A 19,573-nucleotide genomic window follows, 5' to 3' on the forward strand; every position below is an offset into this window, starting at 1 on the left:
TCTACTCTTTTTGTCGGACACCTCCTCATTATTTGAGGTGGCACAGTGGAGGAATGAAAGCAGATTTCAGCCGAAACCGGTTTGGCTCAGTGGATAGAGCGTTGGCCTGCGGACTGAAGGGTCCCAGGTTCGATTCCGGTTAAGGGCATGTACCTTGGTTGCGGACACATCCCCAGTAGGGGGTGTGCAAGAGGCAGCTGATGATGATTCTCTCTCATCGATGTTTCTAACTCTCTATCCTTCTCTCTTCCTCTCTGTAAAAATAAAATAAAATATATTAAAAAAAAGAAGAAGAAGAAGAAGAAAAGAAAAGAAAAGAAAACAGATTTCAGTTGGTAGGCAACATAACCAGGGAGAAAAATATCTTCGAGAAGAAAATCCTCAATGGGTTGTAGAGATAGATATCACAGATTTTTTACATGATTCCCCTGTCTATAAGAAGGGTTATAAGTCAGTTTCCATAAATGGCACGGATCATATGCTACAAGAACAGAAGCTAAAAAGAGCCCTACCAGCTGGAAGCTAAATGCACACATCTCTCCTCCTTCTTCTTCCAACACCATTTATCCGCCCTGTACCCCCTTCCATCTCCATCCACTTGCACAGATCTATGTAATGTGTGTTCTTGTTGAAGAGAAATGCCCATATGTCACCTCCTCTGGCAACACAAGAAAATAGGTAATTGGAGGAGTGATGGACGGTGCGCTAAAGTGTAAGTGTTTTAGGAGGACTTATCTTCTTAACGCTTTAAAACAAGTGAGCAAAATACAATTAATTTTGATTAATTCATTTACTCTTAATATAGCTTTTAATTTGTAATTCTATGTGAATTACAATGTGATTTGGCATTAATTTTACTAAATTGACTATAAGCCAGCCAATCACAGTAAGAAATTACCCATAGCTGAATGAAAGACTGAAACTCCCCATCCAGAAAGGACTGTGCTTAATTAAGAGGCAAATATTTAGGCATCTCTCTCGTTGGCTGTGAGAATGGCATTGAACCTGCTGAGGACTAAAAACCATTTCTTCTATTAATAAATATAGGATGTCCCTCCAAAAAAAGTATACACACATCTTGAATAGTTACAAAGACAGGTTTTATTAAAATACATTTCATTTTCAAAATTGAGCTACCAACTGTTACAGTGCGTATACATTTTGGGGGGACACCCCGTATGTATACTCACTCTTTGGAGTGAAGTTAGCATTAAGGGTAAATGTTAGCATTAAGGGTAAATGAGAGGTGACGGTCAGGCTTGCCAGGTCCTCTGAAGAATCTTGCTCTCATCTCATATACAGTTTGGGCCATGTAGTGCCTTAGAATGGTACTTCCACCCTTCTGGATTCTAGGGGTTAAAACAGGCACTTGCCTAGGCTGGCCTGTTGTTCCTCCCCACGCTCTGTGAACCAGCTAGGAAATCCTGTTCTAAATCCCATGTGCTGTCAGTACCCCGAAGCCAGTCCTATATGAACAGTACATGAACTGCCTCCTGGAAAGAAGGAGGCTGTGCCTTGGAAAGCCGGAACCAGGCGGTGATGGCACATGTGTCATCGGTAGAGCTTGCCGGAGGTACCAGTGCTCACACAGGAAGGAAAGTGCCCATTGAGCATCATGGACACTTGGGAAGGTGGCAGAAGGCAGGGATGGGTTTGGGAAATACTTGTGTTTGACGCATTTTCCAGACACCTTTCTTTGAGAATTGTCTCCTAAAAAAAAACAACAATCAAAATGAAGCTTTGTGATCCCGCAGAATGTCGTGTGAGAGAGTTAGCATATCCTGCTTGAAGCGTGTTTACATGCAGTTTAAACTATGGGAATTTTGTACATTCTGAGTACATGGGTTCAGCAATGAAGTAATACATTTTGCTAATTTGTGTATAGAAAAAAAAGAACCTATTTTTTTTTTACTTTCTTAATTATGCATCTCTATCTCATCATTCCAACACACAATCTGGCAAGTAAAATGGCCGAAGTTTTATGTAAGCATTTTGAGTAGAGAGGTTAAAAACTACCCTGAACCCTGAGCCAACAGCCACCCGGGCCTTATCTCTTGCACACATGTAGGTGGGGTTTACACCATACCCATACTTGCAGAGAGACACACATGCATGTGCTTATTAATCTTGGCAGCTGAAAGAATTTCCTTTGTTTTGCGATGCTAACTCATCGTACTCTCGTGAATGGCTGGGTGATCTCAGGATTAACGGGGAAAATAGAAGTCAGAAGTTTATTTTTGCAACCCCGAATGTATATATCCCATTCTTCACTAAATTTTACAAGGATGTTCATGTCTGTAGTTTGTGGACAATAGCTGCTGTATGAATGCAGCTTGATATTGTTTCCAATGTCTCCAAAAACTCATATTTATGATACATTTAGCCTGTCCTATTACAGATTTTTTATTTCTTTTCTCACATATTCTTTCTGATATATCAGCATTGGAGTTGGTGGGTTCCAGCCCCTTTCTTACTCTTGTAGTCCCAGTGTGGCTTCCATGGTCTTCACCCACCATAACCCCTGTGGATCGAAGCCCTCTGATGGATGAGTTCGTCTGAGCCGTTAACGCAGGCTTCTTTGAGAGAACGGTGAGGACTTGGGGCAGAGGAACTAGTACTGAAATAAAAGGAGCAGCAGGGTTGAGAGAAAAACAGTCACAGATACTGTGTGCCTGCCCTGGGTTTTATCTTCCTGTCATTTAGAATGCCAGCGGAATAAATGGGTCTGTTAATCAAACAGCACTGAGAGGTTAGGTCACTGGAAGCTTTTTAGTCATTTTGTGCTTTTCAAGAGGGAATTTGTTAGAATTATGCTGAATACCCACTTAAAGCCTCAGCTGATAACCCTACCTGTGTTTTATAACTCGGCACTGTCAGAACTCATAATAAGTCAAACATTCTTTCAGTGGTGCTCATGAGGGAGGGAAGAAAAAAAAAAGCCCCACACATTTAAGAGTAATTTCAGATTGTAAATGAAAAGGAGAGGCACGACTGTTCATTTGCACCAATCATGCCTTCCTTTCATCGGCTCTGATTAGGCCTGGTGCGGTTTCATCAGACCCCTCCATCACCGAGCTGTCACTCCAGCCGGCTGTTGATTGAAAACAATCAAGGCTCTGAAGGCACAATTATTCTGACCCTTTAACTAGAGGCTGCTGTGATAATGAAAGGTTGATTATGATAGTTTGTGCCTCTTTCAGTTTGCCAAGAAGGTTAATTTGGGCATCAGACGGATGTTTAATGGGCGCTTGCTGGCTACACTGAGGTAAATGAGAACGTGCAGTCTTGGATATTGCACGGATATAGTTTGGCTGTCAATCATTGTCATTTGGAGTTTGTGCCTCACACTCCGGAAATCACATTTTATTTTTTTCCTCGGGATTTAATTTATTCTGTGCCCCGAGGAAGTTCTTTCACTTGGTGACCTTCACAGCAGCTTTCTCTGCCCTTTTTTTTCTTTTTCCTTTTCGCTTTTTTTTTTTTTTTTTTTTCAAATGGCGCTCAAAGGCACAACACATCTAGAAGAGCATTTTTTTCTTTCATTTTCACTTAAAAATGGAAACTTTAAAAATCCATCCTTATCACTGCCTTCCACTAGAGCAAATGTTTCCATTCCGATTGTGCGGCGGGGAAGCAGAAACGCCAGGGTGCTTTGGTCAGTTAGCTCAGGCAGCAGCTCACACCGCCGTTCTGCAGTTTCCCACACTAACCAGCAAGCATAGTCACTTCCAAAGGGGCGCACACGGGAGCGAAGGCCCCATCCTCCTCACAACTGGTGTTTGCATTTCTGGTTCCAAGCTCAGCATCTTACTCCTCTTCCCCCCTTCTCAGGCAGTATGGGCGGGGGTTGAGGCAGGGACACACACATATATGTGTCTGTGAAGTATGTAAGGCCATTAAAAGTTGCAGATTTCAATTTGTATAAATCCAACACCTGATCTTGTTGCTATTGGAAGCACAGGGTAAATAAGATGAAGGCACCTAACAATGCTAGTGTTTACAATATTTAAGCTCATTGCAATCCTCCTTTATGCGTACCCTTTAAGAAAAAAAAGAAAAATAGAGGAAAAGGAAAACCTTTATTTCTGTCTCCAAGCTGAGCAGGGTGGTCTCACAGATTAGGCTCCCAAAAGCTAGACTCGTTCTGCTTTTTCATGTATGTTGTCTTCATTTTCTTTTCCCCCCAGTGAACATTCAGCAACATATTTCTATCTACCTTGGCCATTTTGTCTCACAGTCAATTGTAAAGCAATTAAGTCTATAGATGTCCAAGGGATGGCATCATAGTGATTATAATTCTACATCAAGTGTTCTGTTTTCACATTATTTTTTGCTTTTAAAAAATGCTACTTGTTTTTGAATGATCAAGAGAGGCATGAAGCGATAATTTAGTCTCACCTGAAGAGGTTCCAAAAAATGAATTAAGTCATTGAATCCAGTCACTGTTTTTATGCAACCACAGTGCTGTTTTATAAGCCACAGTGATGTTTAAAATGTGTACTTAAAAATAAATGGGGATGGAAGGAGACTTGACTTTTAGGTGGCAAACACGCAAGACAATATGCAGAATTGTATACATGAAACCTATATAATTTTATTAGCCAATATCACCCAATAAATTCAATAAGAATAAATACATAAATGATAAAAATTTTAAAAAAGAAAAAGAAAGAAATGAGCATAGGATTGTGCTATAATCTCACCCGGTTCTTCTCCACACCAGGACAAGAATGTTTAATTTCTGTCTAGCTGCATGAACAGCATGGATAAAATAGCCCTTAGGAATACTTAGTAAAGTTATTGATTAGTTAGGTCTTGTTTTGTTTAAGTATTGGGAGTAAAAAGTAAGTAGGAGAGAAATGTGTCAGTCAACTCGATCAGTATTGTTTTTTGGGTATTTAGAAAGTAGTGTGGATTTTCATTTTAATATTAACAATGTCTTATATATGACAATGAGTGGTTTTATTTTATAGATTTAGTATGCTTGCAAATTAATGGTACTCAAGCAAGGACTGCTTTTTCTTAAAGGAAATATAGCTGTTATTTCAAATTGTCTTTAATTTAAGCCTAGATTCCTGCCTTTCCCCAATCTTTTCTACCCTTTATATCTAACTGTGGAAAACTAACGTCCAGAACGAAGGACCTTCTTATGTCCTCTCAAGTCCCCCACCTCACACCCACCTCGGCTCTCACCTGGTGCTCTCACCAAAGCTGTATCCCTCAGCAGTGATGCTGCCCTCAGAAGGCCCCACACTTCGCCTCCTGGCATGTGCTGGCCTCTCTGCTCCCAGGGCTGGAGCTGGTCTGTGGGTCCAGTTTCTATTTCCTTTGCAATCCTCCCATCTGCCCTTTCAAATTCCCCTTGCTCTTCATACACATTGCTTCTTCTAAGCTGATAAAGATGTCTCAGATCTGTGTTTCTCCGGATTGCAGTCTCCTAATTCCCATTTACCTGACATTCAGCAAACACTGTGGGTTTCCTCCTGGACACCAGGCACTGGGGCTGAAACACAATCCTTCTCTCAATATAGCCATTGGAATGGCTACTGCCTACTCCTTCCTTCATCCATTGCAGCCTCCTCTTCCCTCACCAGTCTTCCGAGATTGTCAAGCCATTGGCTGTCCTGCCCTGGGCCCTTCTGTCCACATCTTCATCTCTTCCTTACATTGCTATTATAGATCTGCTCTTTAGGCCACTCCCCCACCCCAAAACTGACAAATAATGGTGCTGAAGAGTGTATCTTCTTTGACAAAAATATTACTTGTGTATTATGTATATAATCAAAAGTGTTGCAAGGCGCGAATAAAGGATTCATTGCTTTCCAGTTACTTATATGATGACGAAATGAAGTTAGAGAACGCAGTGTGAGATAATCTGTTTATGTAAACATCATAGCCAGGCTAGAATTCACATAGTGACAAAGGTTGGCATCGGGTTTATGTATATTGTCTGCAACTTACTGCGGGTATAACCCCTGCTCCTCGGCCCCAGCTCACCGGCTCCATCCCTTGATAGCAGGGTCTGGCCCCTGACAATTTTTAGTCATACGCTTCAGTTAGCGGGCTCCCCACTCCAAGCTCTGCACTCCTGAGCTATAAATTAATGTTTAAAGTGGCCTTTGAGGATCCTTTTCTTTTTTATTTGGAGGCTGCCAACATCAAACCTTCAGTGCAGCTTACTAGTAGATACTTCCTGGACATCCAAATTAATCATCATACCCCTTGTGTGAGGAGTCCGACTTTCTCTGTGTCTGTGGCCTTAGGCTGCTGCTTGAGCCTGTGAGGTCCTTTTGGTCACTAAAAGTTTAATTTCAGGAGGGAGTATGTGTGTAGTGAACCTGCTATTGGTTCATTATTATTGAATTAGTTCATAAAGAAATAGTCAAGAGCGTGATGCTCTCAGGATGCTCCAGGGCATGTTTACAAATTAAACAGCTTTTTAAAAAAACATAACATTTATAAATGTACCAGCAATATTTAAAAGACCTATGAGGGAATTGTGAACATAAAAAGATGGGTTTGACTTGTATCTGAAAATCTGCCTACAATAGGCTGAAACTCCCAAATTTGCAGGTTTTTTCCCCCCCAGTTTCATATTCTGTAAATATATTTTACAGGAATACATTAAGACCATAAAGGTGAAGAGTAAGCCTTGAGTTTTATTAACTGAATTGAATGGCAAGTAAGACTATGTATACGTATTAGAATCTTCTTTCTCATCAAGTAAGTTCCTGATACATAATAGACACTCATTAAAAATCTGAGAAATAAGTGAATGAAAAAAAACTAAAATAAAAGATTCATAGTTATATCATTTTCCCCAGAGCAACAAAACAAAATGAAAAGTAATCAACTCAATCATTGTTTTCATTTTCTTAAGACAGATGGTTTATATATATTTTTTTCCTTGCCACTAAGTTAAATGAGTTTAGATTTGAGGGAACTCGGACATAAATTCAAGTATTTTTAATAGGAGACTCAAGCCACGTAAAGGAACTAAATATACACTAAGTGTTATGCAGAGATAAGTGGGTGTATGTCTCTGTCTCTCCATTCATTCATTCATTCATTCATTCCTTTATTCATGCTTCTCTCACTTTGGATTTAACAAAGCTGCAGACCTTAAATTATGGAATTCATTTATATGAAAATAGGCTCATCATAAGGGCAAGTTTATAATCTGCATCAGATAATCTGCCATATTTTTATTATTACTTTATTATCAGTTTGTAACATGTGAAGTATTTAATACCTGTGTAGCACATTTCTATTATATTAACTATAGTAATCTCTCAAAATCTACATCAATATTACATAGCAGTGTGCTGGCTTTATCATGAATTCAAAAGGGTAATTGAATTGAGGATTAGCACCATCTCTTGGTGGTACATTGTAATTATATTAATTCTGTATGTTGTCTAAATGTCAGATTTTACCAACCACTTTGACATGGTATTCAGTCTTGTGACATAACTAACATCATCCTTGCTTTACAGATGATGAAACAGCAAGTTGTTTGTCTTTTTCATAACTGCTTAAACACATAAAGGTGCAGAAACAGGTCTTTTGACATCAGATCCTGCCTCATATTCACTGTGTCACGTTCACCTTCATGGGCATGTACCAATTAGTGGTAGGAAAAAGCATCTGGATGCCCATGGCCATTTTGGCTGGCTTCGCCCTGATAATGCACCCTCATTGCATGAATTAGCTGGGGAATTAATGCAAAATCATGTAAGCCATGTGGGATCAATTTAGTTCCTGTTGCCAATGGGATTGTCTTCTATTGACCAAGCTGGCTTTCTCTTATTTTCCAGTGTTGTTCTAATCTGGACTTCATATCTCCCCGACCACATGTTAAGGCCCTTTTACATCCAGAAGAACATCATATATAAATATGGGAGACACTAACATTTTATTGAGCAGTCTCATGTCTTTAGTCCAGTACCAAGTAATACTCTGACGCCATCAATGATTAGATGGATAAGTATTATCTTTTGGCTCAGAAACTATTGTCAGGGCATTGGAGGGCAAGTATAGGAAGTTATTTATTTTTTTTTTGAAGGAAAAAAAAAAGATTTCCATTGATTTTTAGAGATATAGGAAGGGAGAGGGAGAAAGAGAACATCAATGTGAAAATGAAACATTGACCGGCTGCTTCATGCAAATACCATCCCCCCCCCCCCCCTTCCCCACACCACCAGGGCGGTCAATCAAGTCCAAAATTCTGGCATGTGTCCTGACCAGGAATCAAAACGGCCTTCTTTCAATGCATGGGCCAATGCCCAACCAACTTGAACCACCTGTCCAGGGTGGAAGTTATTTCTAATTGCTCCTGTATTCTGCACAAGTATGAGGAGAGCAATAATGGGTTTAATTTTCCTTGCAACATCACTGGCATAGGTGGCAGAGGTGGTTGCCTTTCTTGTCCTATGGGATATGTTTCCTATCTCAAAAGCTTTGTATATACTATTATGGGAATTGCATATTTAAGTAAAGGTGATCCTGAGGTAAAAATTTATATTAGTAGTTTAAAAAATATTTGCGTTCATATATAAAATTTTATTCTGGGATTCTAAGTAGATAGTACCTTGAAGCAGTTGCTGTGCAAATGTAAAATGTGTCCGTTGACTGGGATGATTTTAGCTACTCAATGCAGTGATATGATCTGAACAGAGTTGTTCCAGGGAGGAAAAGACTAGGTGTAACTAGGATGTGTACACACACATGCCTGCATTTCTGGTGAGTACAGAATTATAGACCAAGAACATCATTTCATTTTCTAAAAAGAGATCTACAAAACTGTGCTGTGGATTTGTAGAATACAGCTTTGAGCTCTTTTCCCCAATGTTACCCTGTATAAACCTGGGGAATTTGAATAATACATTTATGCATATTCATATTCCTCCAGTACATTTCCTAAGTGTACCTAGAATGAGTTGTATTTCTTTTTTTTAATTTCTTTATTAATTAAGGTATTACATATGTGTCCTCATCCCCCCATTACCTTCCCACCTGTGTAGTTGGGAACCTCCCACTACATGAAAACATGGCCCTCACCTCCCTGTTGTCTGTGTCCATTGGTTAGGCCTATATGCATGCATACAAGTCCTTTGGTTGATTTCTTCCCCTTACCCCTACCCTCCCCCACCTTCCCTCTGAGGTTTGACAGTTTGATCGATGCTTCCCTGTCTCTGAATATGTTTTTGTTCATCAGTTTATGTTGTTCATTATTTCCCATAGATGAGTGAGATCATGTGATATTTCTCTTTCTCTGATTGGCTTATTTCACTTAGCATAATGCTCTCCAGGTCCATCCATGCTGTTACAAATAGTAGGAATTCCTTCTTTTTTACTGCAGCTTAATATTCCATTGTGTAGATGTACCACAGTTTTTTTTTTTAATCCACTCATCTGTTGATGGGCACTTAGGCTGCTTCCAAATCTTAGCTATGGCGAATTGTGCTAACAAATCATAAAGACAAATATAATAATTAAAAAAAAAACAAAACAAATAGAAATAGACCTATCATTGACCAACTGGACATTTAGAGCTCATATGAGATTGTCACCAGAGCCCTCAGGCCAGATTTGTACTGTGGAATAGAAAATAAGAATAGAAAATAAGAAAAAGAGTAGAACAGAAAATAAAAAAGGGTAGAAAACAATGCTGATTGTAGGTTCACATCTCAAATGCTTGGGTAAATATATGTGAAAATAAGAGTCCTTCAAACTCAGATTTAAATTGTGAATTAAACACACAATTAAAAACACTACATATCAGAGGGAAGGTGGGGGTGGCTGAGTAGGAAGAGATTAACCAAAGAATTTGTATGCATTATATGCATGACTCATATCACAGACAATAGTGTGGTGAAGGCCTGGGGGGGGGGGGGCGGTGAGGGTGGGCCAGCAGGAGTCAGTGGGGGAGGGGAAACATATGTAATACTTTAAACAATAAAGAAAAAAAAACACTCTAAAAATATAAATAAAATTAAAAAAAATTATGCTGTGGAAATGTGCATGGGATACTAGACACAGTGATTAATTTTGGTTGCTTCTCCCATTAATAAGAAATTTGGAGGATTCTACTTTAAAATATTACTTTTTTGGTGGGTCCATAGGTGCCAAATATCCTATAGGTTGAAGAAACTTTCTCATCAACTCACTCATTTTACTGATGAGAAGCGAAGTGACTGGTCAATGTCAGCCATGTACTCATGCTGCTCTTTGTATTGACTTTTCAGAAATCAGTTTAAATTGGTGGTTAATTCTCATAGGTAGACAGGACATTACAGTACACTAACCTCATCTCTTTTCCTATATTTCCTCTTCATCTTGATATACAATGCACCTTTCAAAAATCCTCTTTTGTTATAAGACTAAATCCAAGGACAACCCATGGCACTTTTTATTTGTCCTCCTAAATACCTGGGGTTTAAATGTAGCAGGCCTCACAGTAGCAGGCCTCACAGTCATTATTGTGGTCCTTCCAGTCCTATGGTTTGTCCCTGTCTATGAGTAAGAGACACCCTTGGCTGCAAGAGCTCTTGCTTTCAATGCTCTGCAGTATGTATTTAAAAAATATGAATAAAGATGATTATTAGGCAAATATTTTATTCTTTCAATTCTTAATTAAAAATAATTTCAAACAGAAAAGTTGCAGTAATAAAAAAAGAATACAGAGAAACCCATATAATTTTCATATTACCTTATTTGCTTTATCATATGCCCTCTCTCACTAGATATTTATTTATCAATCCAAAGATAGATAGATAGATAGATAGATAGATAGATAGATAGATAGAATGTAGATATAGATGTAGTAGGAGCATATATACAGGATATAGTATTGATATATATAGGAGCAGAGAGGGAGAGAAGGGGAGGGCACTACTTTCTGAGCCATTTGAGAATAAGTTGTATATATCAAGTTTTGTTTTGTTTTTAGATCTCTAAAAAACACCTCATAACTGCTCCTCTTCGTGGAAATCTGTTGTAAATCACGAAGGATTTATATAATCTGAAGAGAAACCAGAGTATTATCAGGCACACATTTTATTCTGAAGATAAAAATAAGAACATTTGTCTGTCTCCCAACTTTATAAAGTTTTAAATGAACAATGAAAGAACATATGTTATTATCATATCTGCTAAGCTGAACATTCTTTTAAAAATCTGTCAAGTCGTTTTTTTCTGATAGAACATGAACCTGGGGCCTCATCAGATTTGATTCTACTGAAATGTATTTCTTAGAGGAAAAACAGCCTAGGTGTCTGACATAAGTCTGTAGTCAGCTATAATGGTTAATGTGCAACCTCCCTTCAAAAATGTGTTTTACAAGCAGAATGTTGACACGATTTTAATTATAGCACTCAAGTGAGCACTGATATAATTTTTAATATTCCTCCATGGTAACGTTTCCATTGTTCTGGTGGAGGAAAATGCTCTGGTCCCGAGTCCCTAGTTTCTGGTGCTTTTGGATTTTACAGGGATGTTGTCTTTTTTGAGAATGCTGTCTTTCTGAACAGAAAATTTTCATGTGGTCACAAAGAAGAGAATATGAGTCTAAAATTTGGCGCATTTATTTATTAACATGAATTGTTCTCTCTGTGGCAGTCATGATTCTGGTTTAATATGTCACTGTCTGGACCTTGTGTGACTCACCTTACAGAGATGAGCTTCTGTGGAGTTTAACCTCTGCTCACTGGCTCTTGGGGACCTTTTCATATTCATCATCTGAAGAAGCTGTGTGTGTGATAATAAAATGGTATATTGCTAAAGTTTTACGCTTCTGTTTATTAGAATTTAAGGCATTATAAAAATAATCTATAAAATAGTCCATGCAACTTCCCTTGGAGGGCGTATTTTAGAAGATGGAGAGTATGCTTGCTACCTTTTAGAAACAAACAAATCCTATCTAGGCATCGTCCCTCATTCTACTAAAGCGCATTCTGTGGCTTCCCACTCCTTGTTGCCCAAGAGTTCTTTGACATGCCTGGCGCTTTGGTGGAGGTTCAGGAATGCCAGGTCTCTGCTGGTTTGCTCCTGTGGCCTTCCTTTATCCCTTTTTGAAATCGTGGAATGCATGCTGCCTTATGGGCACTGAGGGGAGACTGGTACCTGGTTTATCTCAGTGGCATGACAGGACTGGCAAGGAGATAGCCATGTGTGCTCCTGCCACAGGGAGGGCTCAGTGTGCCCTACAACAAAGCTATCTGCAACCAAGTTTTAAGTAGGAAAACGATTACAGCTACCCCTGGCTGAGAGGCGGAATAAGGCTATGGGCAAAAATATCACTCTTTGCTTACTCAACTCTGGCAGAGAAGTTCTGTGAAATAGTTATTGCTTTCAGACAATGCTGTGAGCACTTTATCTTTTGTTAGTGTTGGTTAAAAACTCATCTGATGAGAACTGCTTTGGTAAAAGGCATTTATAGATACAGTTGACACGTGTACATTGTGGGGCTTAGGAGCGCTGACCTCCCATGCAGTTGAAAATCTACATATACATTTTGACGCCCCGTAACTTACTTACAGTTTTCCCTTAGTACCCATGGAGGATTGGTTCCAGGTACCCCCAAGGATGCCAAAAACTACAAATGCTCATGTCCCTTACATAAAATGGCATTAAACAATGCATACAATCAGCCCTCCACATCCATGAATTCCCAACCGTGGATCAAAAGCCCTGTCTTGAGATGCTTGAACCAAATGTACTCTAAAGTTGCTTCTTGCCCTAGTATCTTATTATTTATTTGAGGGCTTAAAAGACTACAGTGGTTATTGCATTGCCAAGAATCTCAAAGAGATGTGGCAGTACCAACTACCTGAGGGAGTAAAATAAGAATTGTCATGTGGAGTTGAGAGCTTATGAGGACTTTATATAGGGAAGATACAAAGATGAGATAATAAATTAGGAAATTGAAGCCTAGTTACAGATAAATAAAAATATATAAGATTTGATATTATTTGTTCCAGAGAAATATGAGAAATAGCCTGAGAACATCCTAGGAATTTTCAGTGTATGCAACAAGTATTTATAGCCAACTACGTACCAGCCACTGTTCTCATTGAGGATCTGAGGATGAGATGAGTTGAGGTACAAATAAGCTGTAGCAAATGCTTCCTTAGGAAGCAACATGTCACCACTAAGATAAGATAAACGAGATTGCGTCAGGCAGGGTGCTTGGGTGATGCCCTGTGGTCCTTGGAGGTGACAGTGCCCTGTGTTTCAGATGGCTAAGGAAACATCTTGCCTAATGATCATCTTTCCTAAGTACTCTTTATTGTGTCCTCCCAGACTGAATCCTTTATTTATTTCCCATTCTTGCTGGCTATTTCACCAAAAAGAGGGAGATAAGACTTGCACTGAATGCTCCATTTCCCTCCCAGTCGATATATGCTAGAGTTTAGGGTAATGGGGATGTCATCACACCAGGATAAGTAAGGTAGAATAGGATTTCAACCTTCCCTGAGAACATAACCATCAAAATACACTACAAAGCGAACTGTGCCTTTGGATCCTAGGATGCCCCAATGATGAATCAGCCCTCTGCTTATGGTAGTCTCTAAACCCCTTAAATGGGCTGCAGCATTCCCTCTGCCGCCTTGCCTTGCCTGTAATGCAGCATGGCAGGGAATAGGGAGTGCTAGGTGGGCCCAGTTCACAGGGGAGAAGTGATTTTGACGTCGCCCATTTTTTAAAATTTTTTGACAGTGCTTTCATTACTTGGATAAATAAGAGTTATCCATGGTTTTAGTGGGTTTTTTTTCCTCTTTTATACTTTCAAGAAAGTAAAAACTGTACAATAACACTATTATATTAATTTATCTATTATATTTATTATATGTATTTATCTATATGACTTGCCTATTATATTTATTTATCTATTTTCTGTGACTTGCCTTGTGCCATCAGAATCAGCTGTTGAGTTATAGACCTTAATAGAACCAAGGTCTCAAAATATGCTGCCTTGCCCATAGTAAGAACTTACCCACATCTTACTATGTAGGAAATATGCTGTCTTACCCATAATAATAAGCTATAAGTATCCTGTATCTTTGCTAAAGGATCCTACTTAGACATCATTGATTTAAACCTTCTTAAATTGGAAACAACATACTTAATTTACTCTAATAAAGCAGCATTTTGCTATTTCGTGAATGGGGGGGAAGCTATCTAAAACTTTCCTGTTCTAAGGGTGGTCTGCGGCCCAGAGCATACACATCAGCTGGAAGCAGTTAGAAATGTAGACTCCCCATCCCCTCCACCCCATCTACTGAATTAGAATTTGCATTTTGACCAGAAACCCCAGGTAATTCTTGCGCATTGTGCTACGTTGTTCATAATACAAAGATAATCTCTTCTATATCCTGTTTCTGGGGGAAAGGCTCTAACAAATTGCCAATATCTTACATGGGCAAATAACAACTGTCTTGAAGATGAAAACTAATTGACAAAAGAAAATTAAATTGATAGATTTCAATCTTCCTTTTTCTTCTCTTGCTTCCTGACTGATATACTAACCAAAGGGGCAGGGGGAAAAGTCCTTTTCCTTTCTAAATCATTCTACTAGCGTCATATTGATTTTCTCTCAAGTGTACCCGGTGGTCTCGGATGATCACATGTTTTCTTACATTACTTACATTGATATAGCACCTTGACTCCTGGGCTGACATATATTGCTTTGAGCTGTGATGACACCACTCACCAGTGGCATTTCTTGGGGATGGGGTGTGCCAGGCCTCTTATGCATGAAATGTAAGGGGACAGGCTGTCTCCCAGCAGTATTTTTATTCTTTGAAAAGTGATTGCCAGGTATTGCCCGGCTGGTGTGGCTCAGTGGATGAACACCTATGAACCAGGAGATCATGTTCGATTCCCAGTCAGGGCACATGCCCGGGTTGCAGGCTCCATCCCCAGTGGGAGACAGCCAATCAGTGATCTTCTCTCATCATTGATGTTTCCATCTCTCCCTTTCCTTCGTCCCTTCCTTTCTGGAATCAATAAAAATATTTTCTAAAGTAAAATAAAAAATGATTATTGTTCACTCCAAGTGATAGCTTAAACTGTTGTTTAACATTGTTTCTAGCGCCTACAACAGTGTCTTGAGTTCTTTCATGTTCTGTTTTGTGCTGATGCAGGGAGGTGGGAATTCTCAACAGGTATCAAAATACGATTTGTAGGGAAAAAATGCCAAGTGTCTGAAAGAATACCCAGTGGCCTTCCATATGCCCTTGCTCAGGCTCTCTTTTTCACCTTTGTATCGCCCTCCCCCCTCCCCTCCCTCTGTTTCAGCTAGCCGTGAGGTGGCTGGAACACAACTGCCATTACCAGTACATGGACGAGCTGCTGCAGTACATCCGCTTTGGCCTGATGGACGTGGACACCCTCCACACCGTTGCCCTGTCCCACCCCCTGGTCCAGGCAAGCGAGACCGCCACGGCTCTGGTCAACGAGGCCCTGGAGTACCACCAGAGCATCTACGCGCAGCCCGTGTGGCAGACCCGCAGGACCAAGCCCCGGTTCCAGTCGGACACCCTGTACATCATCGGCGGGAAGAAGCGCGAGGTGTGCAAGGTCAAGGAGCTGCGGTACTTCAACCCCGTGGACCAGGAGAACGCCCTCATCGCTGCCATCGCCAACTGGAGCGAGCTGGCGCCCATGCCCGTGGGGAGGAGCCACCACTGCGTGGCGGTCATGGGGGACTTCCTGTTCGTGGCGGGCGGGGAGGTGGAGCACGCCACGGGCCGGACGTGTGCGGTGAGGACCGCCTGCCGCTACGACCCCCGCAGTAACTCCTGGGCCGAGATAGCCCCCATGAAGAACTGCCGCGAGCACTTCGTGCTAGGCGCCATGCAGGAATACCTCTACGCGGTCGGCGGCAGGAACGAGCTGCGCCAGGTGCTGCCCACCGTGGAGAGGTACTGTCCCAAGAAGAACAAGTGGACCTTCGTGCAGTCCTTCGACAGGTCCCTCTCCTGTCACGCTGGCTACGTGGCGGATGGTCTTCTCTGGATATCAGGTAAGAAAATACCTCCTCTGTGGGATGTATCAAAAAAAAAAAAAAAAAAAAACACTTCCATGGTGGGATACATTTAAAAGTCAAGCTTTTTGGTGGGGTGGCCCATGTGTAATTGAATGAATGCGCCAGAACTGCTATTTTTTGGCTAATTAACATTCATTGATTGAGTACCGACTCTATACAGAACTATGACTTTCTGAGTGATTAGTGGAGTAAAAATTCAAGATGGAAATTAATAGCCCATCGAAATTCTTCTTTTTTTTTTTTTTTTTTTTTAACCAAACCTTCTGTTGTTTAGATTGTCAGCTTTTGATATTCATGGGTTGTATTGCACACATTTTTTTAAAAATATATTTTATTGACTTTTTACAGAGAGGAAGAGAGAGGGATAGAGAGTTAGAAACATCGGCGAGAGAGAATCATCGATCAGCTGCCTTTTGCACACCTTCTACTGGGGATGTGCCCGCAACCAAAGTACATGCCCTTGACCAGAATTGAACCTGGGACCTTTCAGTCCTCAGGCCGATGCTCTATCCACTGAGCCAAACCGGTTTCAGCTGTATTGCACACCTTTGCTTTTACCTTTACCCTGGGCTACCTGACTTTGAGTCTTTCATCAAGGACAGGGCAGGCAAAATAAGAGCCCAGTAACCCCATTTTGATGAGTATAGCAATAGGTATCCGGGTAAGAGGATGGCTGTGCATTGAGGGATTGAAACTATTGGCTAAAATAGTGTTTTATATTACCTGTGTAGTGGCTTGTGTCATCCCAATCCTTCATTCCTAATTAGTCTTCATTCTTTCTGATCATTTAGGAGGCATTATTATTTTAGTTTCCTTTTTTCATCATTTTTTAAAAGCCTTTTGATTATGAAAAAAAATAGAGAGTCTAGTATAATGAACTTCATGTACCCATAACCTTAGCCCCAGCAATTATGCACTGGCTTTTTCCACTCTTGTTTCATCCACACCCACATTCTTCTTCAAACTCCCCAGGGCTGCCTTTTTACTTGTGCAGAAGGAGTCTGTGGGGCGTGTATATTAGCATCCCATTATCAACCTGTGTTTCCAGTTCTATTATTGAAAAGACCTAAAATGTTCTCCTTTGAAATCCTTGCCTACTGGGGAAGAAAGTTGTATCTTCTCTTAGTTGGAGGATACTCAAGCACTTAAGCCCTGACTTGATGTTAAACAACTCAAATAGAACTTGTTGAATTTCTATGTCAAGGTCAAAGAGGAAAATCAAATACTATAAGTCCTCAATAAATGACATCAATAGGGTCTGTGACTTTAAGCAAAATGACATATATAAGGAAATCTATTTTACCATAGGTGATTGATATAAACAAGAGTTAAGTTCCTGTGGCATCTCATCAAAATCCTAACAAAATGACATTGAAGGAAATGATGTTATTTGAGGACCTGCTGTACTAAGAGTAATTCTGAGATGTTTGCAGGTAGAAGAAACACTCGTTTTTAAGTACACCTGTGAATGCGTCTCAGCTTCCTCCAACAATCTTCCCTGGTTGTTTAACATCTGCTCTGACAGCATTCTCCCTTGCATTTAAACTAAATCTGTTTGGATTCTGCCCATGTTTTCCTTCCGCTGTCCTCAGTAACGAAGGAGAAAGCCCAGTCTTGCTTTTTTGTGGGTAATGCCTCAGTTATTTTCCATTTACCAATTTTCTTTGAAGAACCTAGCTCATGTCAGGGCTTAAGTGCTTGGTAATAAATGAATGAAGCTGAGATTATGAATAAAGAAGAGGATAGTGAGGTGGACCCAACAATTACTGCTCCTATATACCAAACAAACATTATATATAAGTGTACTTGTTAGCATATATAGATATATTTCAATAAGACTCATTTGGTGATTTGTTCTTTTCTCTTTAAGTATAAATAGCTAAGAAAATAACTACCAGGGCTATAACCCTCTGCTGAAGAAACTTCAAAGTTGGCTATAAATAAGTCTTTGGTTTAGAAAGAACAGATCTCTACTTGACTTGGATAACAAAGCAATGATGAATTTATGAACTTAATGTAATTTATATTTTCTTCCAGTTTATATTCCTTCCATTGACTCATTTAGTTTTCATATGTTATTAATGTACTGTATTCCTACATTAACAACATCTTCTGAATTTTGCATGAATTTCTCACAAATAGTTTTATAAATATTCTTTTTTTTTTTTTTTTTTTTACTACAAAACTATAGCTTTTTTTAAAAAAAAATGCTGGAGTTTTCCTTACATAGTTTTAAGGATATAACTACTTACTTAGTGCTTTCTTTAGTGGAGCCTTAAAAAGGCACTGAAGCTTACCTTAGACAGGCTAGATCTATCACCTGGTATCAAGCTGACTTCTACTTCAATACGAGTCCATATATTTTCTTTTCCATTATATTAAATGCATCAACTTATTACAGCCCTTATTGCTATATCACTTTGTTTTTCCCTACTGTAAAAATAAATACATTTTCTTTGTTCTTTTTTTTTTTTTTTTTTTTTTTTTGGCACTAATGTACGCTGCCTGAGTTAACCATACTTAATGAAAACAATCACAATTTTCTCAGGTTTGTTTCTCCCTACTGTGTACTTGAGATGACAAACCCACTTCCCTGTGTATAGTGCAGTACTTTTAATTAGAAAGAAGGGGAAATCACTAGTGACATTTCTAAGTCGGCTGCCTCTTTCTTCAAGCCCAGCTTATAATAAATTAATTGTGGATCTAACCATCCATAGGGAGTGCGGGCAATAAGATTTGCCAATGGGCCCTTTTTAAAAAGACAGATATATTTCACCCTGACTATCACTGATTTTGAAGGGCTACCCTGATTTATTGGAGCAGATGAAACTATTTGAGGCTATTCCTTATCCTTTACTAAATAATCAATTATTTCCAATTTAATTGATGAGGGATTGGGTCATTGACATTCTTCTGGCATTTTGAACGCTTTGCCTGAGGTAGAGGTAGTAAGGATTACAGAATGTGGATTTAGGCCTTATTTTTTGTGCCAGAGAACACAAAATGAATGTTCTTCGGAGACTCATAATTTTCAGGGTGCCCTATTTCTCCTCACACCCCCTTCCCTTCCTCTGTTCGTTTTGGGGTCAGGACACCTTGAACACCCTCTCATGGTTTTTAAAGTGAGACAAGGAGAGATGAATTCAGAAAATCAGACTGTATGGATATGCCCATTAGCATTCGATTTAGAATATTAGAGATAGTCATATTTTACAGGCTCCTGTAATATTTGACATTGCGACCCAATTCACAAATGCTGCACATCATTTCTACTTGAAATTCACAATACCGAAATAAAATAAGAATTAAATATCCTCCAGTTGTGCTTTGAAAAGTCTGCTCTTCATTGTAAGGTATCGCCTGTGAAGTACTAAAAAGATCCTTTTGTGTGTGTGTGAGTGAAAGTTAATCCTGAATTCATCTTGCAGAACAACTTAACTTTTCATTTTTGTCAAAAAGCATCAGGATAATGGGAAGGTAATGACAAAATCAGTGCTTTAAAACTATAAAAATAAGACAAAT

At 39.5% G+C, this 19,573-nt stretch overlaps 1 protein-coding gene across 11 annotated transcripts in view; it reads left to right on the forward strand.

Moving 5' to 3' along the window:
• Positions 1–19,573, forward strand: part of KLHL32 (kelch like family member 32) — a 172,651-nt gene that overhangs the window by 123,968 nt on the left and 29,110 nt on the right. For 9 of the 11 annotated variants that reach the window (XM_084889267.1, XM_084889272.1, XM_084889270.1 and 6 more), the window contains one exon: positions 15,301–16,027. In XM_084889267.1, the coding sequence (XP_084745393.1) occupies positions 15,301–16,027 (727 nt within the window). Of the gene's footprint in view, positions 1–15,300; positions 16,028–19,573 lie in introns of those variants that run through there. The other 2 variants (XM_084889265.1, XM_084889264.1) reach the window with 2 other exon arrangements.

The sequence above is a fragment of the Pipistrellus hanaki genome (genome assembly GCF_964339955.1).
Source record: "Pipistrellus hanaki genome assembly, chromosome: 7".
NCBI lineage: Eukaryota > Metazoa > Chordata > Mammalia > Chiroptera > Vespertilionidae > Pipistrellus > Pipistrellus hanaki.